Source organism: Chionomys nivalis, chromosome 24, assembly GCF_950005125.1.
Source record: "Chionomys nivalis chromosome 24, mChiNiv1.1, whole genome shotgun sequence".
Lineage (NCBI taxonomy): Eukaryota > Metazoa > Chordata > Mammalia > Rodentia > Cricetidae > Chionomys > Chionomys nivalis.
This window is the reverse complement of record NC_080109.1, coordinates 13,405,084-13,430,146: the sequence shown is the minus strand read 5'-3', so window position 1 is coordinate 13,430,146 and position 25,063 is coordinate 13,405,084. Positions and strand designations below refer to the sequence as shown.

Here is a 25,063-nt window from a genome sequence, read left to right as displayed (position 1 = left end):
GAGGCATTTAGACTATGGTACAGAGTTTGTGGGTGCACTAGAATCAACAGCATTGCAAAGATGCTTATAACCATCTAAAACTCAGGGTTCTGGAGAAATACAATAACATAAAGATCTAGCACTCAAAGCCCGATGATGTCCTTATTCTTGGGCACGTGAGATACTAGAAATAATGATTTCCGCATTCTTGGGAACTTGAGATATTATACTAAGATAATGATTTCTTCGTTCTTGGGCACTTGAGGTAATATATTAGGAATATGTTGAACGTTCTAAGGTGCTGTAACTGTTTGTAGAATCTTGGACACATGAGCTAGTGAGCTGGAATGTAAGCTCCAATAGGTCAGGGAGTTTTGTATTCTGAATGGCTAGAATAGCATCTGAGATGTAACTAGTCTTTCTTAAAAATCTTGTGAGTTAATGGGTGGAAAAACCTGGGCCTTGCTGACATTTTGAACCCTTGGTGTCATTAGTAGAGTTGCAGAATTGGCTTTATTTCTCGTGTTTCTCTGCAAGTCTTTCCTTGACTTGGTCAGTGTGTTTTTCCCAATGAGACTAAGCAGGAGTGTGGCTAGAGATTACATGTGTGAATGTGCAATTTGCCACACAAACATGATAGTACGTGACCCTTGTAAACTTTACAGGGAGGCAAAGTAGGATGGCCAAGATAATATAACCTTTGGAGCAGGGCAAATCTCAGTTTAGAGTGAGCCATCAATTCTCTGGGCATCGATATGTTCATGGATAATCAAGGGTAATCATCTTAGTACACATGGTATTGGAAGGTTTAACCGAGAAAACGTATTTGAAAGCACTCAGGCCAGTGTTTGGGACATAAGAAGAACAAGTGAGAACTATTATCCTAATAAATAAAGCTTATTATTTTACTCCCTGAAGGTGAGTTTCAAGTCACAGGAGTAGAGCTATACATGTCAGGTATCAGGCACCTTTGTACCGGCCTAGAAAGTTCAGAAAGATACATATTTCCTTCTTATAACATTCTGCTCAAATTGGCTTTCTCAGTAAGGTGTAGTACCCCCTATTTGTGACTGTACGCCCCATCCCCTCTCACTCTTCATAGTTTGCCAGTTAGCACATACTACCTTCTCATTTTTATCCCACCCTCACACAACATAAATTGCTGGAAGGTTTCACAGCTAATAGTTATTATAATTGTCTTTACAGCCAGTTCCAAGACCACTCTCAGCCTACCCCATATCTCCATTGCTTCTTTAATGGAGTGTTCATCCTCTCCTGACCCAACCCTTCTTTTGTTCCCATTTACAATAGATGTCATGGGACTTTTTGGTTCCAATTCTTTTTCTTCTACCACCTTTTAAAAAGGCGTTATACTAGGTGTCTAAACTGCGGGCGTTTGTATGCACTGGGGGATCCCTACCAGCCTGTTCCTGAATTCAAGATTTCCTGTGTGTTTCAACAATGGGGTGGACTTCCATGCAACAAGATGGAACTTTTTCTCACAGTTTTCTTTATTTAGCCTCTGTGCAGAAGTATTTTAATATTATGGTTTGTCATGCCACAGCCTGTATTCCTTTTATGTTTTTTTTTAAACTACAATCTCTCAAACATTTGCTTTGTACCAAACAGAAACTAATTTCATACTGAAAGTTTTGCCATCGTGCCGAGCATCATGCTGAGGACAGAGGAAAGTTAAAATAGCTGATGTATTTCCTGGAAGGGCCATGTCATCTTAGACTGTGAAGCCTGCCCTGCCTGAAGCCAATAGTCTCAGGGAAACAGACTGCGGAGAAACCTGGTGAAATGGGGGGAGGGGTAAAGGTTCAAAGGATTAAATTTCCAGCTCCAAAAATAACCCTAACTACTCCTGCCACTTCCAAATCAGGTCCTGCACACTTCTCCCGAGTGGCAGCATGCCACCCCTCCCTCACAGGGTCCTAGGAGTCATGGACACCCTTTCACCTCCACAAGGGAACTCCCCAGAGAGTGTGGGAACAGTGAATTGAGGGTGCAGACACCTTTTTGCCCTTCCTTGCCATCATCCTTAGTCCTTCTGTCTCTAGGTCTTGGAAGGGCCTCTATAGCACTTTCCAAACATCCCAAACAGCAACAGTTGTACAACTTTAATGTTGCCCCTTCCTCCATAATACCATATCCAAATCTCACCAATACTATCTCTTGAAGATCACTAAAAATGTTTGGTCTTATCATTAAGGTATTGCACTGCTTTAAGATAGAAACCAGTTTCCTTGTCATAAATAGGTTTCTTTATACTATAATAATAGAAATAGAATCTTAGTTAGATATAGCTGCTTGTTTCAGATCTCGGGCCCAAATCCTGCTTGTTAAGAATGCTGGAAAGATAGCCGGGCGGTGGTGGCGCACGCCTTTAATCCCAGCACTTGGGAGGCAGAGGCAGGCGGATCTCTGTGAATTCGAGACCAGCCTGGTCTACAAGAGCTAGTTCCAGGACAGGCTCCAAAAAACCACAGAGAAACCCTGTCTCGAAAAAAACCAAAAAAAAAAAAAAAAAAAAAAAAAAAAAAGAATGCTGGAAAGATGAAGATTTATTGGTTTCAACATGAGCTCTGGTCCTTGAAATGGACAGGGAGTAAACCAAAAGTAATTTTTATTTTGATCCTATGTCTACGTGTTTGTGTATTACTTAGAGTTTTAGATCACAAAAATATGTATTAGTTTTATTTTTGAAATCTGATAGACGTGAATACACTGCTTGATAACTGTACTCAAAACGTTTTCTCACTTTTTTTCAACATTTGATCAGCTACCACCAGAGAACGGTAGGGACCAAGGGCGATTTGGCCAAGGTCATAAAGGGCTGGTCTGCTGTTTTGGTTCCCGCGGCTATGCTACCAAACTGTCTCTGGGGAGTCTCGCTGAAAGGTCCTATGGGCCTCGAGCCAAACTTCCAGCCTCCCGTGTGTTTACTGCGGTTGCCATGGCAGCCTCGCGCCGGCCTCCCATTCCCCGCCTCCCTTAGTGACGTCACAGGACCTGGGCCAATGGAGAGGCAGCGGGGCGTCAGGCCCCGCCTTAGTGCGGGCGCGGCCTTGGCCGCAGGCAGACGCGCGGGGCGAGAGGAGAGCAGGCTGGGGGCAACGCGGCGAGCTGCGCCCATTTCCACCCGCGCCCGCCGCCCGCCGCGGAGCCACGATGTTCCGGATGCTGAGCAGCAGCTTCGAGGACGACCCCTTCTTCGCGTGAGTGTGTCAGACGCGCGCACGCCCGGAAGGCGGGGGGACCCTGCAGGTTGTGGGTGTGAGCGGTGGGTGTAAGGAGGAGTGGGTGTGAGCGGTGGGTGTGAGGAAGAGTGGGTGTGAGGAAGATTGGGTGTGAGCAGTGAGTGTAAGGAGGATTGGGACTGAGCAGTGAGTGTGAGGAGTGGGCGTAAGGAGTGGGTGTGAGCAGGAGTGGGTGTGAGCAGTGAGTGTGAGGAGGAGTGGGCGTAAGGAGTGGGTGTGAGCAGGAGTGGGTGTGAGCGGTGGGTGTGAGCAGGAGTGGGTGTGAGCGGTGGGTGTGAGCAGGAGTGGGGTCGAGCTGAAGGGAGTCATTAGGTGAAGAGTGGAGATGGGCCTTGAGGAGAGGGTTTGAAGCTCTAGGGGAAGGAGAAAGGGAGGACATGAGAGGGAGCTGAGCAGGGTTGGGGGTGGAAGGGCACTGAGGGGCCTGAGGTGAGGAGAGAATTTGCTGGTGGGAGGTGGGGACAAGCTTTCTATGGCTGCTGACATTGGGGATTGGTTTGGGGTGGCCTGGGATGCGAAGCCCTCCTGTGCAGTAGCAGGGCTTAGGTGGTGGCCATAACTGCCGCCTTGGTGGAGCCTCTGGTGAGAACTACTTTAATAGATGTGTGGGGGTTGCTTCATAAGGTGACAGTCCTTAACTTGAGAAACAGGTGGGGTGTTTTTCGGGGGGTTGTTTGTTTTTTATTTTGATTTTGTTTTCTTTGAGACAGGGTCTCACCCTGTAGAGTTGCCTGGCCTGGAACTCCGTGTAGACCAGGCTGACCTCGAACTCACAGAGGTCCACCTGCTTCCTCCTGAGAGCTGGTAGTAAAGGTGTTCGCCAGGTTATAGAAAACAAGTTTTCGTAGCGTGAAGGCTGTCACCTTGGCAGCACTGCCTGAGTTGTGCTAGGTGCATGGAAGGAGTTGGGCGTTGCCATGCAACCACCTTTTGTTTTCTTTGCCTGCTTCTGGAGCAGGACTGGCCTTGTTTAATTCAAAGCTGGGGAGGGACGAAGAAACGGTGTGTGCTGAATGCCTCAGGTGACAAGGAGTGGTGAAGTAAATAAGCCTTGGGAAGAAGACATGCAGAGATAGGTTTCACAATTATCGAGTTTTTTGTTGAGTGTTTGGGTTTATTGTATGCCTACTTATAGCTCAGTCCTTAATTAAATGTTTAATTTGAAATGTAATTAGTATCTTTCTTTAAAAAAATGTCTAGCAGGAGTGTAACTTAAACTGTTGGATGACCCTCTGAGCAAAGGCGGGGAACCCAAGATTTGAGATCAAAAATAGTAACAGATCAGAAACAGACAGGTCAGAAAGCAGCCTTCCTCCAAGCATAGCAGGAAAAAGTCACACTCTTCAACACTTTTTTAGCCTTCTTCAGAGCCAAGCAACCATTGTTAAAAATACAAGGCAAATTTGTAGTAATTAACTATAAAACTGACTCATGCTTATAATTTATTTTTTTACAACCATTACTCATAGCATAAACACATCTGAGGATACAAAGAAAGAATGAACTTATATTTTAGGCAATTTGTCCTTTGACCTACCCCCTTTACTCCAATCCTAACAAAATTAGTATTCATTATTTAATACTAAAGAATTTATTAAGGTGACAAACTTACTTAGCCATCTCCTGACCTTAGGAACACGAAAGGGAAGTAAGACACATTGGTCATACTGTTTTTATATAAAGATTGTACTTGATGCTAACTTTGTACCTGATCACTGGATTCTCTAGTGGTTACTGTAACTTAGAAAATATTCAGTAAACATTGTTTAATGGTGACTTTATCCTTTATGATTCACTGAGCAGTTTGTGTAGTGTTTGATTGTTGACAGTAATTACTATTTTCATCAAATAAATGCTTTGATGTTTGATGTTAGAATTGCCTAGTTAGAATATCACTCTTAAATTTTTTTCTTTTGAAAATAAACTATCATTTAAAAAACTCTACAAATTACTAAAAACATCTCATATCCAAATTAACTGGACCCATAGATCTTATAGATAACACTGAAGTATGATGAATATAAAAACAGCTTTCTGGAAAAATTCCTGGGAAATGGCTCAAAGCATGTATATACTGAAGAGGACCCACCAGATGGGAAGAGGAAAACAACTTTCTACCCTGTGCCCAAGCTCCACATGCTCCATCAAAGCAGCCAAAGCTACAAGAGCCAAAGCTCTTTCGGGCCTAAGAACCAAGGACAAATCATGAGCAGGAGACAGAGCACGAGCAAGGAACTTAGGACCGCGAGGGGTGCACCCACACACTGAGACAATGGGGATGTTCTATCAGGAACTCACCGAGGCCAGCTGGCCTGGGACTGAAAAAGCATGGGATAAAACCGGACTCACTGAACATAATGGACAGTGAGGACTACTGAGAACTCAAGAACAATGGCAATGGGTTTTTGATCTTACTGCACGTACTGGCTTTGTGGGAGCCTAGGCAGTTTGGATGCTCACCTTAATAGACCTGGATGGAGGTGGGTGGTCCTTGGACTTCCCACAGGGCAGGGAACCCGGATTACTCTTAGGGATGATGAGGGAGGGGGACTTGATGGGGGAGGGGGAAGGAAATGGGAGGTGGTGGCGGGGAGAAGGCAAAAATCTTTAATAAATAAACAATAAAAAAAAACCAAGGACAGAGCTCGGAAGGACTGTAGTCTCTGAAAGCTCAGAAGGACTGTAGTCTCTGAAAAGCAGGGCGTGAGGGTGGGAGTGGACAGTGTCCTGAAGGGAGAAGGAGAGAGCTTTCCTGGGACAAATTCTGTAGCAATCTCTGCATAACCAGACTCAGAGCCGCTTACTGAGAAGGATCCAAGAATCAAGCAGGACTTAACCTCCCATTTAAGACATAGAAGTTGAATTACATTAATGACCTGTTTAGGAAAGATTTACCATCCCTGAAGAATGTAACAAAATCCACAACCTCTACAATGCTCATTGAGTTCAAAATTACTTTACTGAAAAGTATGACTCATTTTCTAGATATAAACCTATCTGAAGTTAGCCAGATATTAGAATTAATGGGTAAAACAATTTAAAGCAGTTATAATTTTGCTCCATATGTGAAGGAAAATAATGATGTAATGAAAGAAAATATGACATCTCAAGAAAGGAAGTGAAATTTTATATGTAATATGTCTATTCCTAATAAGTATAAATATGTGTATATATTACACAACAAATAGAAATTCTAGAGCTGAAAATTGTTTGAGAGGAAAAAGTTGAATGGGTAGGCTCAGCAGAACGGAGATGGCAGAACAGTCAGTGAACTTAGCTAAAGGCAAAGCAAGAACCAGTAGTAGTGGTGTGTTTTAGTCAAGTCACTCAGGAGGTGGACATCTGTGTAGCAAGTTCCAGGCCTGCCAGGGCTACGCAGTGAGACCCTGTGTCTAGAAGGAGAGAGACATGAAGAGAAAAAGCTCCCCTTGAATTATAGCAATTAATAATAATTACAATTCAGCATAGAACAGAGAAAATGGTGACGTTGTGGTAGATAGTTCTGCAGACCTTGATACTTTAGGGCCTTTTAAGTTGTTTTTTCTCATTCAGACTTTTGTTAAAGAATTTAGTTATTCGTTCATGACGGTTCATTCAGCATATACCAATGAAGTTTAATCACAAACTGTGTTTACAGCATTTTAATCTCCTGTAACCATTGTATGCATAGTTGGCAGAAATTGATGGTTTTTCTAAAAATTACTTTTAAAAAGTTATTTTAGAAACATCCGTGGAAGGCAGGCTAATGGTTCCTGTAAAGATAGTCATATCCTAATTCCCAGAACCTGTGACTGTTATTCTGCTGGTCAGAAGTGCCATAGGCTTGTTCCTGAGTCAGCTTACTCTTGGGTGTGTGTTAGTTACCTTTTGCTGCAATAACTTATAGAAACATACAAGCTCAGTGGAGCAGCTCAAGCCCCAGGAGACTACAGTCAAGTCTGTTGAACCCGAGGTTATCACAGGTGTAGTCTAAAGGGGCGTTCAGTTTCAAGTTCATTCACATGTCTGCTGGCTGGTTTAGAAAATGTGCTTCTAGGTTGTCGCATGTAGACTTCTCCATAAGCCTTCCCAGCCATTGTGCATGAGAGACGCCTAAGACAAAACTCAGCCTTTGAAATGTGTGATTCTGAATTTAACATCCTGTTATTCTGTTATAACCAATTTCTTTAATAATAATAAAAAAAAGGTCTACAAGTCCATCTCATGTTCAAGGACAGAAGAGGTTACATGATGGCGTGAACACCAGGGATTTGGCACCACTGAAGACGGTTAGAGTAGTTGTCTATCACACATCTAAATAAGTGAATTCCTTTGTGTGCTATTATCCACTTTATAATATTTCTAACTTAAGTCTTAAACATGAAAAGAAAGTAGTTGTAGGCTATGCTGTCCAAGGTCATAGTCTGCGGTGAAGCTGAACACCTGTGCTGTGAGTGTGGCGTGGTTGGGAGCGTGCTCGCATGGAGCCTTGGACTGGACCCCTGGCACCACGTAAAACTAGGCTTAGTGGCAGAGTCCACACTCAGAACACTCTGGATGTAGAAGTAGGGGGATTAGAAGTTTAAGGGCATCTTCATTTATATAGTGATTTCAAGGCCAGCCTTAGCTACATGAGACCCTATTTCAAACAAAACAAAACAAAGATACAAATAGACATCAGCCTGAAAAATAATAAAGACTTACAGCTATGTGGTTGATATTTAAAAATGAAAAGGCAAGACCAAGGGTTGTTTAAAAAAAAAAAAAACAGAATATATAAGGGGCAAAAGACATTTTTAAATGGAAAGGTATGTCTGTACACTCGTTTTTATCACTTATATAAATAAATACAAAATAAAATCACAATGATACGATTATGTTACTGTTCAAATAATTTAAATTGAAAAACTAACAGTGCCAAGTTTGAACAAGATCGCAGTGCTGAAAGAACTCCTAGTACACAGCTTTTGTGAAGTTGTGTGTCTGTTATGCAACCCAGCGGCTGTGCTTGCAGATGTTTGCTCAAAAGAAATAAAACTTTGTATGCACAAAGCCTCGCTAGCACCTGAATACTCAAGCAGCCTTACTATAGAGACAAAAAAACTAGAAAGTTTTGTGATTATAATCATACACATACACACATACACACACACGCACACACTCTAGGGTTTAGTTAACATTTGGTGACTAGAACAGCATGGATAAATTACAAAAGCATTATTCTAAGTCAAAGAAACTAAATATAAAAGATGACACATTCTATAATTTCATTATTTGAGTTCTGAAAAGGGCCAAACTATTCTGACAAGGCCTGTGATGGTTAGTGTTGATTGCCAACTAGATTGAGACATGCCTAGATTAGTAGAGCACACCTTTGAATGTCTGTGAGAAGTTTCTGGAGAGCATTAGCTAAGGCAGAAAGATCCACAGGGAATATAATTGGCACTGTCCCCACAGGCTGGAGTACCAGGGAGAAAGGAGAGAGCTCGTGGCATGGTAGTCACCCTGCCTCCTAGCCACTCTGAGAACAGCCTTCCTGCGTTCCGCCCTTGTCTGCTACAATAGACTGGAAGCTCTGAAACCATGAGCAGAACAAGTCCTTCTTCAGGTTCTTCCTGTGCGGTATTCCATCGCAATGGTGGCAATCTAATGTGAAGCTTATTAGTGCGAGTAGAATTTGGGGAGATGGTTTCCTGTGAAGACTCGAAGCAGGACTTTGGAGATGATATAGATGTTGTGTGTAATTGTGCTTAGACTATACATTTTTGAAAACTCAAAACTATAATCATTGGATGTAAATTATACCAAAATAAAGCTGAATTAAAATTTTTTTTAAAAAATGTAGATGTATACCCACACACAAATTCACTTAAGCATTTGCTGACCCAAAAGCAATTACATTTGAAGCAATTGTGCTTTTTAGAATTTTTTTTTTTGACGAAGATGATGATAGTGGACAGTATGCGGGCATGGATGCTATAATCGCGGGAGAAATAAACCAGGGGGAGTTAGATACAGCTATGAGAAGAGTGGGGTGATCGCCAAAATATTTCTAGTTTTAGTAGTAAAGTGTAATAGGAAACTTAGCAACAGAACAAGAGAAAATTCAGAGTGTACCCTAGGATTGTCTCAGCTGGGAGGTGCTGTCTCCTCCCTTGGGGGGAGAGTGCCAACGGCATTGCTCAGGAATGTGACTTGCTTCTGGGAGCCCAGGAAGGAAAGTTCAAGTCAAAGCTGGAATCAGCAAGCAGGAAAGAAAACATATTCAGACTACTCCCATCCAAGTCTCCAGTTCAATTTCATTCCTATGCTATTTAATGCTCAGTGCAGTTTCTCTTTGTTCTACTTCTCTCTGTTTTCCTTTTTTCTATGTTATTCTTTTTAAATCAATTCCAAGAGAATACTAACAGCTGAATGAAATGAGATTAATATGAGATATGAAGATAGAATTTGGTAAAGGGAAATTGAGAAGAAAATCAATCTGTAATGGTGGCAGTAGAATATTCATTGAATCAAATCAAAAGCTCATAGGAAAAACTTCACCAATAGAATGGATCAAGGGGAGGGAAGAATACTAGGGCTTTAAGACAAGGTGGCTGACTTGGCACATTCAGTGACAAGGAAAAATTAAGAAAATATAAACATAATATACAAGAATATAAGACCCAGGGGACACCATGAAAAGACCAAATCTATGAATCATGGATACAGAAGAGTTTCATGCTACAGACATAGAAAATATTTTCCATAAAATCATAGTAGAAATTTTCCCAAATCTAGGGGGGAAAGCTTATCCAGGTGTAGGAGATATTTAGATTTTCAAATAATGAGACCAGGAAAAAAAACTTAATCAACTAGTTAGAAATTGAACATGAAAAGCACAGAAAGCCATGAGAGAAGCCAAGTCACACAGAAAGACAGGCTTATCAGAATAAAAGCAGGCTCCTCAAGCGAAACTCTAAAAATTAGGCACGTTTGGAATGAAGAATTTCGAGCTCTGAAAGATTGTCGGTCCAGGTAGTCAGCAAAGCTGTCATACTGGAAGGAGAAAAGAAAGTTTCCCATAATGAAAACTAGTGAAAGAATTGATAATCACTAAGCCAGCTTTTTTCATCTTTCAGAGTGAAGAGAAAGAAACACCCACCAGTCTATAGGAAAGGATGGCTGTGCTGAAGCAATAGTTAGGCAAATGAGGATTAAGAAAACACATGCCCCTATTAATGGTCTTTATTCCCTAATTAAAAGACAGGTCAACATATTGTAATCTTTGTATTTGTTGCCTTCAAGAAATGCTCCTCACCATCAAAGACAGCCACAACCTAAGGATAAAAGGGTGGAAAAAGGTATTTCAGGCAAATGGAACTAGGAAGCAAGCAGATACCACTGTTCTAATGTAACAAAATAGACTTTAAGAAAGCAATTTATGAAGAGAACATTACCTTCCTAAATATATGTACCCTTATACATACACACACACACACACACACACACACACAAAATTAGGCATAAAGAAAACCCAACACAGTAGTAATGGGTGATTTCAGTACCTCACACTCAACAATAGATTATCTCAACAAAAAGTAGAGAACTGTCTGAGTTCTATGATCTCAAATCAAGTGGCTCTACAATATATCTGCAGAACATACATTTCTCAGCAACCCATGGAACCTCCTCTAAAATAGATTTCTAATATGACATGAATTTCTTGTTTTCTCTTTGGCCACAATGGAATAAAAATAGAAATGAACAGAAAGAGAAACTGTAGTACAATATTTAAACTCAGAGAGATTGAACAACAGACTGTTGAATGATGAATGAATCATTGAAGGGATCAATAAAGGAATCTTAAGAATCCTATAACCAAAAGAATATGAAAATCCAACATACTGGTACTAGATGCAATGAATGCAGCCTTAAGAGGGGAGTTTATAGTTACAGATGCCTACATTAAGAGATCTCTAATAGCTTAATCTTATACTATATAGGTCCTTAAATAAAAACAATCTAAACCCAAAATTAGTGGATAGAAGTAACATGGCAGTAATTAAGATGTAAAAATGAAAAAAATACAAAGTATCAGAGTTCTTTAAAAAGATAAGATTAAAAAAAAGAAACAAAGTCAACAAACCCTCAGCCAAACTAACCAAAGAAGTTAGAAGGCACAAATTAATGAAATTAGTAATGAAAGGAGGGACATAACAACAGATAACAATAAAATTCCAAAGATTGTTAGGATGTACCTTAAATAATCATTTCCAGTAAGCTAGAAAAGTGTATAAAAATTTATTTTCTTGATGCATATGACATACAGAGGATAAACCAAGATGAGATAATTTCAACAGATCTATAACAAGTATCAAGACTGAAGCAGCAGTTAAAAACAGAACAAAACAAAGACTTCAAATGAAAGCAGTTCAAGCCCAGTGGATGTACTACTGAATCTACTGGACCCGGAGAGAACAGCTAACCCCAGTACTTCAGATACTAGTCCATAAAATAAAAACAGAAGGAATACTGTCCAGTGAAAGCTAGGGTTGCTACGATAGCAAAGCCAGTGCTAGAGATGAGCCTAGAGCCTCATGTGCTAGGCAAGCACTCTACTGAGCAATGATTCCAGCCACATGCTTTTTTTTTTAAACTTCCAAAGTAATACATGAAGAAATCTGAACTCTTGCTAGTAGAACTAAATTGTAAACTAATGCTGTATGATTCCATAGAGAAGCCCTTTCTGTCTAAGATTACTGGCAGATGTTGGCTTTTCAGGCCTTCATTGTGGTAGTGTCAAAGGACTGGATTACCAAGAGAATTTATAGAGATGGTGGCTGACATGGAGAATTCTGGAAGGAGGCCACACTGTCATGGGGAGTTCAGTTAGAAAGCAAGGAGCCATAAGGTTACTTGGCAAAGGAACTCACAATCATGATGTGCTTTAAATACTCTAAAATGAAAAGTAAATTATTGACCCATGGTTAGTGTGTTTATATTGGAAAAATACTGGAAAATTATTATGATGCTGAAGTGTTAAAATGTTTAGACTTTTCAATCAAAATTGCAGTGAAAGAGATAGCATACTAAGGAACTTGATACTTAAGTACATAGAAGAAGGGCTGGAACAGTATCATTTCTATGTATTTTTAAAGTCTAATCTCTTTCCCTGAGAAGCATCTAGTGATAGAATAATAGGAAATGATGTTCATACATGAAAGAGGAAGTGAAACTAAGAAATGAAGATTTATTCAAGTTACATATTGTGATAATGATAACAGGAATATTTGATATTATCCTTATTTTATAGTTGTGAAAACTTGTCTCCAGAAGAAATGCTCAAATTATAATTAATTCAGATACCACAGATTCACAGAGGACCTTGCTCCTCAAAAGTTGAGTTAAAATCACCAGGGGTACATATTCATAAATCAGACCCAGAGACAGTATGATTGATCATCATGGTAATTGTGAACAAGAATCCATATTGTTAGCCAGCTTGATATCATGGTAGGTGTGAACAGGAATTTGTATTTTTAGCCAGCTTGATATCATGGAAGGTGTGAACAGGAATCCATATTGTTAGCCAGCTTGACGTCATGGTAGGTGTGAACAGGAATCTGTATTTTTAACCAGCTTAATAGTTGGTAATTTGAAAGAAGTTTGGCAACATTTCTTGAAGCTTGGTATTGAGATATTTTGGTGTTTGATTATTATAAAATTTAGAATTAGTAAAAATAAAAATTAGTCTTAGAAGCAAGACATGGTGGCACACATTTTTAACCCCAGCTCTTGGGAGGCAGAAGCAGGTGGATCTGTGAGTTCAAGGCTAACCTGGTCTACAGAGTTCTAGCATAGCCAGGGCTACACAAAGAAACCCTGCCTTGAAAAAAATTAACCTTATAAAGATTATCTGTATCTTTGGCTTTGACTATACAGATAATTGTACTTTTATAGTGTTCTTAAACATCGCTATGTTTCTCAATGACAAACTCTCAATAAGGAAAGTTAAAAATAAGCAGTGTTACTTTTTGTTAAGACAGACAGAGAGAGAGAGAGAGAGAGAGGTGCAGGAGCCTGTAGAAGCCAGAAGAAGATGTTGGATCCCCTGGATCTATAGTGAGACACAGTTGTGAGTCTTCTGGGGGTGCTAGGAACCAAACTCCAGTCCTCTAGAAGAGCAACAAGTACTCTTTACTGAGCTATCTCTCCGGCTCCAACCAGTATTACTATATTTCAGGAGAGTTCTTTTCCAAACTTTCATTTCTGCATATTCAATTTAAAAAGACAACTTTGGTAGGTTATTTGTTACCCATGGAGTATTCAGCATAGAGTGTTCTTTATTAACCCTGTAGAATTATGTTGTAGACTTTCCACAGTGGTCTTACCAGATAGAAATATTTTTTTCTGATTTTTTTTTCAATTTTCCTCATCTTAAACTACTTATAACATGGTAATTTGTATTTACCATTTTTATAGAACATGAGATGAAAGTATATTTTATTAGTATGATAAATATAGTGGATAGCAAATGGGATAAGATTTATTTATAAATTTATTTATAATTGTATTTATAATACTAGGTCTTTTATTAAATAATGCTCTTCTAATTTGTAATATTTTGTTACCTTAACAATTACATTAACTCACAAGGTTCTTTGTAGTATCTATATGCCAGTTTTTCTTAAATTGTAACATTAATTTTTCATTATTCTGTATTCTCAACAGTGATTCCTTTCTTTCACACCGAGAAAGTATGCGCAACATGATGAGAAGTTTCTCTGAACCTTTTGGAAGAAACTTGCTCAGTGTATCTGATGGTAGAGGAAGAACACACAATCGTAGAGATAATGATGGTGAAGATTCCTTAACTGTAAGTTAAAGACAGCAAGCAAGAAAGTTCTGTAGAAACATGATAAAAAATATAGAATTTACATACTTACAATGATAGGGTATAACTAATACTTCTACCGTGGAAATATTTGTTTCATAAACGGGAAGGCATGTTGAAAAGCTAAAACTGGGAACAATGAATTGTTAATGGTACAGAATTGCTCTGTGCTATTAAAACTTTAGGACCACAGGGTTGAACAATTATAAGCAATTAGGCCATTGTTTCTTGCATATTTCCCCTCTGAGAACTTCCTCCCCTATGCTGAATTAGAGCCAGCAGGAACCCTAGAACCACACACTTCATATTTTAAGTAGTAACAAAATCTAGTGTGGTGTTCTATCTTTATTGGATCACTAAGCTCTGGTTGGGACACATTAGACATTGAGAACTTATTGCCTTGACTTCAGAAGACTTGTGCAACTGCATATTCTCAGCAGGATTATCTGAGAGCCAAACTGGGAGGGCACAAACAGAAGGCAAAGTTTACACATGTGTGTTAACCATTGTGGGTTTACCTCCTCTTTCTGTTACTTTTCAGCCGCCAGGAATGGTGTTTCCATAAAAATGAATCTTCACGATTGAAGATAGATATTTAGAACTCCGCAGGCAAATGACTGATCAATCCACAGAATTCTAGACTACTCTAGAAAAACATTTCTCATGTTTTCTTCACAATAAGCTTAATGAGAGCAAAATAGTTTGGCTCATCATAAAACCTGATAAATAAAATTGCCTGTGCCTTTCAAATAAGTAAGCTTTACCCAGTCATACTTACTTTTCTTTTCATTAGTAAATAGTGTCATTTATAGATGCTATATCTATAATATTATAAATTAATGTTACATGATGAGACACATTTATATAATTTTTAGTTTAATCCATTTTTTAAAGCTAAAAAGTAGGAAAAATCGACAGTGCAAGAGCACATTAATTATAAATGTTGAAAATCATTTGAATATTAAAATAGTTTTGTATTTGCTGTAACCATAGCAAACATGCATTTTTTGGATAAATGAGCTACTTATAAGCTTTCACGAAGGTAGCAAGAAAAGGTAATTTTATTACCTTACTTGTAAGCATATAAATGATACCTGCTTATAATTCAGCTGGAGACCTACTACAAATCAGCAGTAACTCTATTGAATACCTGTTGGAGCAGAAGTAACTGTCTCTTCCACAGACACTTTTACTAAAAAATATTGAATGTTTAAGAAAAGCTAGAATAAGGAATACATAACCAAATAAAGAGATACATTTCTGTGTAGCTGTAGTTGGTAAGATGCATTATTTAGAACTATTTGCATCTAAGTATTCTTCAGAATTATATTTGTCTTGCTAAAGTTTCTTCTAATTGAGAGGAAAACACATAGAAGAAATGTAATTAATCAGTGTCATGATTAAATAGGAAAGTCAAGTTAAGAGGATAATTCGGAATATAAAGAAAGTTCAAGACCAACATTTAAATGAAAATTTAAAATGACTGGTCTCTTATTTTCATGTATAGTTGGGCTGCTATAATAAAACTCTTTAGATTGAATAGCTTAAGAACAGCATACAGTGCAAGCCAGCAAACAGCACCCCTCCATGGCCTCTTCATCAGCTTGTGCCTCCGGATCCTGCTTAAATTCTTGTTCTGACTTCATGTGATGATGAGCAGTGGTTCGGAAGCCCTTCCCTCCCCAAGTTGTTGTGGTTATGGTGTTTCGTCACAGTGGTAATAACCCTAACTAGGACACTGTCTCAAAAAAAGCAAGCATAAAAACTAAATTTAATATTTAAACTTGTTAGTTTCCTTATAACTAGGTGATATGCCAGAGGGCATCTAATCCTTTCAGTACAAAGAAATAGAAGTAAAAATTTTATTGGTGCATCCAACATGATTCTGTTCTAAATAAACATAATTTTGTAATTATTCTCTTGTCTATAGTAATACTGGCTTTAAAATGGTAAAACTTAGCTGGGTGTAGTGGCACACATCTTTAATCCCTTCACTGGGGAGGCAGAGGCAGGCAGAGCTCTGTGAATTTGAGGCCAACCTGATCTACAAAACAAGTTCCAGGAGAGCTAAGGTTACACAGAGAAACACTGTCTCAAAAAACCAAAAAAAAAAAAAAAAAAAAAAGTAAAAGGTTGTTTGTCTGTATGCATATACATAGTCTCCTTTTAGGCAACAGAGTCTTGCTATGTAGTTTAGGATGGCATGGAGCTCACTCTGTGGTACAGGCTGACTTCCTGCCTCACCCCACTACCTGAATGACAAGATCTAATTTATGTTGTCTGTTTATGATTTTTGCATCTGGTCCTTTTTCTTTAGCAAATCACCCTAAATGTGTAGCCCTGAAATTATGTTTGCCTAGTTGGTTAGTGCATGATATAGTAAATTGGAGGATGTTTCTTTGCTGGTCTGGGAAGATTTATCTGCGTTGGTGTTGGAGTTAATAACATACTTCCTGATATCCTATAGCATGCAGATGTTGTCAACCCTTTTCAGACAATGGATCGGATGATGTTAAACATGCGAAACAGTATGCAGGAGTTACAAAGAAACTTTGTAAGTACTGAAACAGACTGATGAGAACACTATTTTCACACATCTTTAACCACACTTAGCATAGCAAAAGAAGTGATTACATGGCTAACCCATAAACAATATTACATGAGTAGTACATGTAATAATTAACATTATTACATAATAAGTTGCATGATTAACCCATATACGATTCTTAGGTAATTGATTCCTGAAACAAAAGTTTAAGTGATTACATTAGAATATTATAATTATAACAGCTTGCAGATATTTTCTCTTACTCAATTAAAAAATTATAATTATATCTCATTAATTTATTTACAACCTAAAGGTCTGATAAGTCACATTGGTTGGCTTACAAAAATATTATGGGTTGCTATTGTAAAGGAACACTTTCTATAAATTTGTATGTTTTATTGTTATTTATTTACTTTAAAAGTTGCATTACATGTTAGTAGCTACGTTTCAATATTTTAAAAAAATCTGTGAAAACAAAAATGGTTTGGATGTTAGATTAGTTCCATACAGTCTAGGTATTATAAATGAACACTAATACAGCTACTGTTGTGCTTATGATATTAGCATCAAAACAAGTAACTTGATCTGAAGGTGACCTGTATCATTTCAATATCATATTTGAATTCTATGGATCATTTAAGAATGCTAAAATCTAGGGTATTAGCAATGGTTTTAGGAATATATCAATCTGGTACCCAAAGAAAGTATGACAGTTCCTGGTACATTCCTAGTTCACTTGATCTTGATTGGCAGGACATTACAAGAGATAGCCTCTGCCTAAGGAGTGCATCTTCTTTATCTAAATCTAAGCCACACGAACTGGGATTTGAATCATTTGTTATTCTTTATACAAGAAATAGAAATTAGTACCAAAAATCGAAGTAGATTAGGGCACCTAGTTCCATTTTGAACAACTATATAGCTAATAGTATTGATTATTTCAACTCTGGGCATTCATTCTTTATATTTAACTAGAATCTTAATTTACATTGCCTTTGTCTGCAGGGTCAGCTCTCAATGGACCCGAATGGGCATTCCTTTTGTTCTTCCTCTGTCATGACCTATTCCAAAGTAGGAGATGACCCACCGAAGGTGTTCCAGGCCTCAACTCAGACCAGGAGGGCTCCAGGAGGAGTGAGTGTTATTGCTGCTGGTTTTAGACCAAGTCTTACTGTGTAGTCCCAGCTGCCCTCAAACATGGAGCAGCCCTGCCTCTGTCTCCTAAGTGAGGAACTGCTGGTATAAACTACCATGCCTGGCTCTAGTATTTCTCTATGGAAACCATCCTACTGTGGGTAGCTGGTGGAAGTTGAGGTTTGCCGTTACATAAATATCTGTTGATCCTCACTACGTTTGTGCATTGATAAGATAGACACTAAAAGAAACCTTTGTTTCATGAAATATGTACTTAGAGTTTATATATGAAGTTAAAACTTAAAGTGTTGCCGGGTGGTGGCGCACGCCTTTAATCCCAGCACTCGAGAGGCAGAGGCAGGCGGATCTCTGTGAGTTTGAGGCCAGCCTGGTCTACAGAGCTAGTTCCAGGACAGGCCCCAAAGTTACAGAGAAACCCTGTCTCGAAAAACCAAAAAAATTAAAATGTTAAAGTGTACAGAAAGGATGTATAATAAACCCATATTCCTGCCACATAGATTAATTAAATCAGCAGTTTCCTCTTTTCTTTTAAGATAATTCTTTATTTTTTGACCATGATTGTAACATATAATTCTTCTAAGATCACTTTTCCTGTCTCAGGAGACAACCATTTCCTATATCTGGAGCTTGTCATACTTGTATATTTTTATTTATTCTTTATGAATACAGCATAAAATATAACATTATTCTATAGGTTTTTAAACTTTGCACAAATAGTATCATTGTTTGTGTCCTCCAAAACTTGCCACTGCTCAACAGCATGTTTCAGAAATTTATTCAAGTTGCACCTGTAACCCAGGTTTCTTTATTTTTTATTTTAATTTCTGTTTTTGTTGGTTTTGAGGCAAGGTCTTAATCCAGCCCTGTCTGGCTTGGAACTCAATGTGCACACTAGCCTGGCCTTGAACTCATAGAACTCCACCTTCCTCTGCCTCCTGAGTGGCCCACCACACCTAACTTTTTTCTTGTTAACGGCTATGTAGCACCCAGGATATAACTATAACACAGAACTTTATCAATAATGCCATGTAAAGAAATCTTAGGATAGTATCTCTGGGCTTTTAGGGTGTGCATAGCCCCTCACCTTTAAAAATTAAAGTTACCAACTTACTAACCCATAGTGATGAAAATTCTTGGCTTCAACAAACAGTGACATAAAAATTCCCATTTCTCCGTTGCCTTGTAGGTTGTTGTAAGATTTTAGATTAACAGAATAATGAATGTAAAGTAATTCATTTTTAGTTCTGATGTGTAATCATACCTATTAGTGATATCTTTGCATCGTTTAGCAAATTTACTAGTGTTTTACTTTGCTGAACACAGTGAAGTCTTAATGTAAACTGATGTAGTTATAGATGTCACATGGAAATCACCCCGGTAACAATCACTGACTAGCATAAGCACTCTAGTACACTCCCTGTGTTGGTAGGTGTGGTCGTGAGACTCCAGCCCTCCAGGCTCATTGGAGGAGTGGCTGCACTTGTCAGCTTCCATCCATTGCATCGTCAGAGACAGTGTTAACGATTTATTATTTTTACAACTTGGAAAATGTTAAAATTGTAAACAGTTAAATATTATCTTTATTACCACGCCAAGTTGATAATGGAGCTGGGTGCAGTTAATCATTTTATTAATTATACAAAATAATGGACTTGGCAGCAGCAAATCTGCGGCCTTACTTCAATAAACAGAGCCTGAAGAATGTAGAATTAAATCCTTTCGTTAGGATTAAATACTAGCTAAATAACTTTTACCTCATTTTTCAAGATAAAAGAAACCAGAAGAGCGATAAGAGATTCTGACAGCGGTCTAGAGAAAATGGCTGTTGGTCATCATATCCATGACCGAGCTCATGTCATTAAGAAGTCAAAGAATAACAAGACGGGAGATGAAGAGGTCAATCAAGAGTTCATCAATATGAATGAAAGTAAGTTAGCACACAGAATTTATTTTTCAAGAGGTAAAATAGTAGCTGCATTCCTGGAACTCCGTGGATTTTATTAGGATAAGGGACGCATAGGGAGTGCTCGTCAGATAAGGGACGCGTAGGGAGTGCTCGTCAGATAAGGGACGCGTAGGGAGTGCTCGTCAGAGCACTCAGTTGTGGTTCTGTCTCCTGACACATCTCACCTGACTTTGTGAGGTGCTGTTCAGCTGTCTTATAAGTGATAGGATGAAAGATTTGGAGTTCTTTCTCAGTAATATTATCTAACTAAAGGCAAAATGAGTTTACTTTGTGATTGTCAAGAAGCTTAAAGGAATAAATAAAAATTAGTCATAACCTCAATTCCAAAATACCAACCAGGTTTGACGAATTTCTTAATTTTATGTATATATAAACATATTTTCCAACTTGATATTTTGCTATTTTGTTCATACTGTGCTCAATTTATTCCACCATTATAACTATAGACACCTATTATTTTTCAAAAATATTCTGTTACCTAAAAGTTTTGTGAATATTTCATAACTTAAGATTTTATAGTTTGTATAGGTAATTTTAATTTATAGTATATTTTGATTTCTAATATGTATGTAAGATAATATACTAAATACCAAGCAAATGTTTCTTTTCTAGATTTTTATATTTATTCTTCAGTACATTAAGCTCTTCTACTTCTTACCTTATTATATTTTAAATTACATTAAACTTACTATTAATTGACAAGTTACTTATTTTGTCTAAATAAATATTAGTAATCAAGATTTTATGCTTTCATTAAAATTGAATTATATTGCAATGTCACATATTTACCTCATATTTTCAGAAAATTATTTGAATAATATTTTATCATAATAAAGAATTTAAATGTGTATCATTTCAGAAAAGAAATTATTTTAGATAAAAGTGACTACTGTGGGCTGGTGATACTGCTCAGGGGATAAGATAAATGCACTTATTACTTAACCTACCTCTAGTTTAACCCCAGGTGCCTACATGGTAGGAGAGAGATTCTTAACGCAGTAAGATGGAAGCCAAATAACTGCAATCATCATGATCTTATCATTAAGGTATACACTGAGATGCCTAGAGAGACGGAGTAGTGGTTAAGAGCTTATACTTCTCTTACAGAGCACCTGAGTTCAGTTCTTACTGTCAGGATGTAGGGAGCAGAGGAAGCCCTGTGTCAGTGAAGTCCTAAAGGAATGTATATCATTGATGTGGGGACGGCCACACAAGGAGCATAGCCTCAGACCCGTGAGAAACTGGCAAAGGCATTCTCCAGTAGGTCAGCCTAGGAATTGGCAGTCTTGTTCTCTAGTCCAAGTGTAAACGTTTACAGAGATTGATCGTTGTATACAAAAACTGGAAGCTTCAACTTCCTCCTCCTGCCTGTTCTTACAGATTTAGACTGCTGGTCTACAGAGATGACCTGTGGAGCCTAGCTAACCCTCCCAACTATGCTGCTCAGTAAAAACACAGGTTTCAGGTTGTTGTTCGGGAGTAGTTGGTGCTGCTCCAACAGAGTGCTGGCAGCCCACCTGACCCTGGCTTCTCTGTATGCGTGTTCCTTGTCATTTCTTTGTTCCCTCATCAGCCCTAGGCAGGGTGCCAGGGCCAACCCATGTGGGTTACATCATCAGGTGACCCACAAGTACATGTAACTACAGTTCCAAAGATATGCTTCTGACCTCCAAGGCCACCAGCATTTACATCCTCATACCCACACATGGACACACACATATACATATAAATTAAAAAATAAATAACAAGGCAGGCGGATCTCTGTGAGTTCGAGACCAGCCTGGTCTACAAGAGCTAGTTCCAGAACAGGCTCCAAAACCACAGAGAAACCCTGTCTCGAAAAACAAAACAAAAACAAAAAAAAAAATAAATAAATAACATACACATATATGTATGTACATATGTACACTGAGTATTTTATAATAATATATGGGAAAGTTAAGTTAGGATATTTTATAAAGACAATGTAAAAGAACAAGAACAATCATCTGTGTGTTCTTATAGAAATTAGTTTACCTACTTCATGACAACATAATTGATAGTGTTAGGAAACTGACAAGCTTGAGAAGTCAAGTCAGGAACGTGAAGAGGTGAGGAGAGATGCGAATGGCTGAAGGGCTGCCCACTAACATGGGGAGCAGCACTCCCATGATGAGATGATTCCGAAGTTCAGAGATGCGTGTACTTGATTGTCCAGTCCACAGAGTAAGAGGATAATCCAGGAGCTAAGTGGAAGCCCATACTACCATAGCCAGATGATCGACAGGGGAGAAACAAACAAGGGAGACACTGCAGAAGCACCCCTCTGTCGGAAGGTTAGACTGCGCGGTGTGTGGTGACCCACGGCCAAGCTGGCATAGAAACCTAAATACTTGTCCTTTCATATAGGCGATGCTCATGCTTTTGACGATGAGTGGCAAAATGAAGTTTTGAAGTACAAGCCTACTGGACGGCCACACAATCTAGAGAACACTAGATTGCGAAGTGTGGGTCATGAGCATCCAGTGTCACGAGAACCCAAAAGAAGGTAAAAGCTGTTTCTAAAAGCAGTGCTCTTAATTAAAAGGTGTGCCATGTAATCCTGGGGAGGTAGCTGATTCAGTAAAGGTTTGCCATGTAATCCTGGGGAGGTAGCTCATTCTGTAAAGGTTTGCCATGTGATCCTGGGGAGGTAGCTCATACTGTAAAGGTTTGCCATGTAATCGCAAGGATCTGAGTTTTATAACCAAATCCCATGTTAAAAAACAAATAGCCTGACATATTAGGATTTCTTACTGGCCAGCCAGCCTCGCCTGCCTTCTGAGTCAAAACCTAAAGAATGATAGCCAAAATTTCTATGATTTATATACGTGCACACACACATTTACATGAACCTACACACACATGTATTCTTACCCCACACATAAACATAAAGCAAAAATATTATGTAACTTTATCTCTTATCACATTCTTAAGAATATCTAAGTTGTAACTTTTATGATAAAAGTAACAACTTTATATTAAACCTGAGTAGTTCGTGCAAATCAAAATTTTGTTTCTGAAAACGAGCTGTTCTTAATCATCAGGGGAAAAATAGAAGACAAAAATCCTAAGGAAACTGTATATACTGTGATGTAGTTATCTTGTGAAGCAATTCCCAATGTGAATGTTCAAAATCATAATTCACACAAAGTTAAGATAGCTATATAGACACTATAAGGAGAAAGGTTTTGTATTTAGAAAACTTAACTTTCTTACTCAGTCAAAGTCCATCATTTAGTTATAAATTAATTGTAAATACTTTCACAGTATGTAATAGTATTGTGTAAGTATTTAATGAAATGTGCTTTTTATGTATACTAGATAGTTTAGATAAATTTTACAAAAAGTTTTATCTTCCTTGAAATTGCTTTTGGAAAAACTGGGAAAATTAATTTGTTAAAAGTGAATATTAAAATGTATGGTGTTTTTATACATTTAGTAAATATTCTGAAGTTAATTCAAGTTTTGGGGAGAAACTACAACAGCCCCTGACACAGGAATCCATTCTAGACTCCGAGAGAATGCAGGACTGTTTGAGAAGGCCTCACAGGACCAGCACTGGACACACGGGCCTTGTGCAGAATTCCACATGCTGGCATATTTTCTTTGAAAGTACTTGGTCAGGAATTTAGAGCCTGAATGCTTTCTATTAAATGGCTTAAAATTTTGCCTCTATCTTTTCAGTAATATTTGTCTCATGGTTATGGTTAAACATCTAACATTGCTAAGCTTCAGCACAAAATCTAGGTCCCAGTTAGAGAAAGCAAGCTCATGTTAGCTGTTCTATAAATCTGTGGCCCTAGCAGCTATATTTTCTGTTAGTAGTTCTATCCGTTCAAATTTTCAGTGGTGAATTTCCACATGATAAAGTGTGCTGGCCAGCATATTAACTGTTAGACATGGCTGACCACGAATCCCCTTTCACATGTGGGTGGGACAACTCAGGAGCTGAATTAACGGTGAATATCCCTAGTGGCTGCCGTCTCTAACAACACCATTTAAGCTGCAAGCAGTTCAGTGCATCTTAGGTAAAACAGCTCACGCCTTCTTGAATGTTCAATAAAGGACTTTTCTAAAGTTCTGGGGGAACTTTTAAGATCAAACTCTAAATTGTAGTGATTTTTAACTTGTTTGCAGTGACTTATAAACCATTCAGTATTTTAAATGGTATTAATAGTCATATGTATATTTCTTAGAGAGAAAATTCATCAAAATCCAGCCGTTGAGAATGGAAGAAGATCACACGTTTTTGCGGACAAACTCAACATCAAAGGATCACCTTTGAAAATCAGCAAAAAATAAATAACAGTACATTTCATTTGTTTAATTGGTTGTTTAACAAAGAAAGTCATGGTGCTAGATAACATACACAAGACCAATTTGTCGTTAAATTGATACTGTACTTTGAAACTTCCTTCTGAATCTGAATGTTCTTGTAAGTTTTAGCTTTGCATTGTTCATACATTAGGAATAAAATTTTGATTTTCAACAATGTGATTAAATTGGTAAACATTCTATATAAAACTCTTTAAAGCATACTCACTAAAACTCACATGCTGATTTTGCTTTCTCAGTTATTTTGATATGGACTACATATAATACATATTATATATTTTAATAATAGATATTATATATACTATATATAGTATAAGTATATATATTCTTGCATACTTACCATGATTGATTATAGTTCTGAACTAGTTCTGTCATTTAGTTCAGAGCAAAAAAGTGGATGTTAAAATAAAATATACTCAAGCTTGGCAGTGGTGGTGCATGTCTTTAATCCCAGCACTCAGGAGGCAGAGGCAGACAGATCTCTGAGTTCTGGGACAGCCTAGACTACACAGAGAAACCATGTCTTGAAAAGCCAAAAAATAAAATACACCCAGTGTCTGCTAACACACACAGTAGTGATACAAATCAAAGTTTAGTTTTTCTTAAATTTTATAATTGCTATATACTTAGCTATCTTAAAAACTTAAAATAGGTTCTATGATGACAGTTAGGGTAAGGCCAGTTCAGGCACTTTTGCTTAGCTGTGGATTCCTGGGAATCTCCCTAGCCCCGTAATGGCTTCCTCTATCAAGATCTCTCTTTCAATGCTCTCCCACTCCATCCCATTCCCTAATGTTCTTATCCCTCATTCCCTTCCATTTACCCCTCCCAACCCCAGTTTACCCAGAAAATCTCATCTATTTCCCCTTCCCTGGGCAACCCATGTATCCCTCTAGGGTCCTTGTTACCTAGGTGTGGATTGTGGTCTGGTTATCCTTTGC

General features: G+C 38.2%; 1 protein-coding gene across 1 annotated transcript; it reads left to right on the top strand.

Annotated features, from left to right (window-relative positions):
• Positions 1-3,081: 3,081 nt before the first annotated feature.
• Positions 3,082-24,532, top strand: Mlf1 (myeloid leukemia factor 1). Its single transcript, XM_057757061.1, has 7 exons — positions 3,082-3,200; positions 13,935-14,079; positions 16,565-16,651; positions 17,651-17,779; positions 19,568-19,727; positions 22,155-22,293; positions 23,984-24,532. The coding sequence occupies exons 1-7, from the start codon at positions 3,154-3,156 to the stop codon at positions 24,087-24,089; spliced, it is 813 nt and encodes a 270-aa protein (XP_057613044.1). The 5' UTR covers positions 3,082-3,153; the 3' UTR covers positions 24,090-24,532.
• The last annotated feature ends 531 nt before the right edge of the window (positions 24,533-25,063 follow it).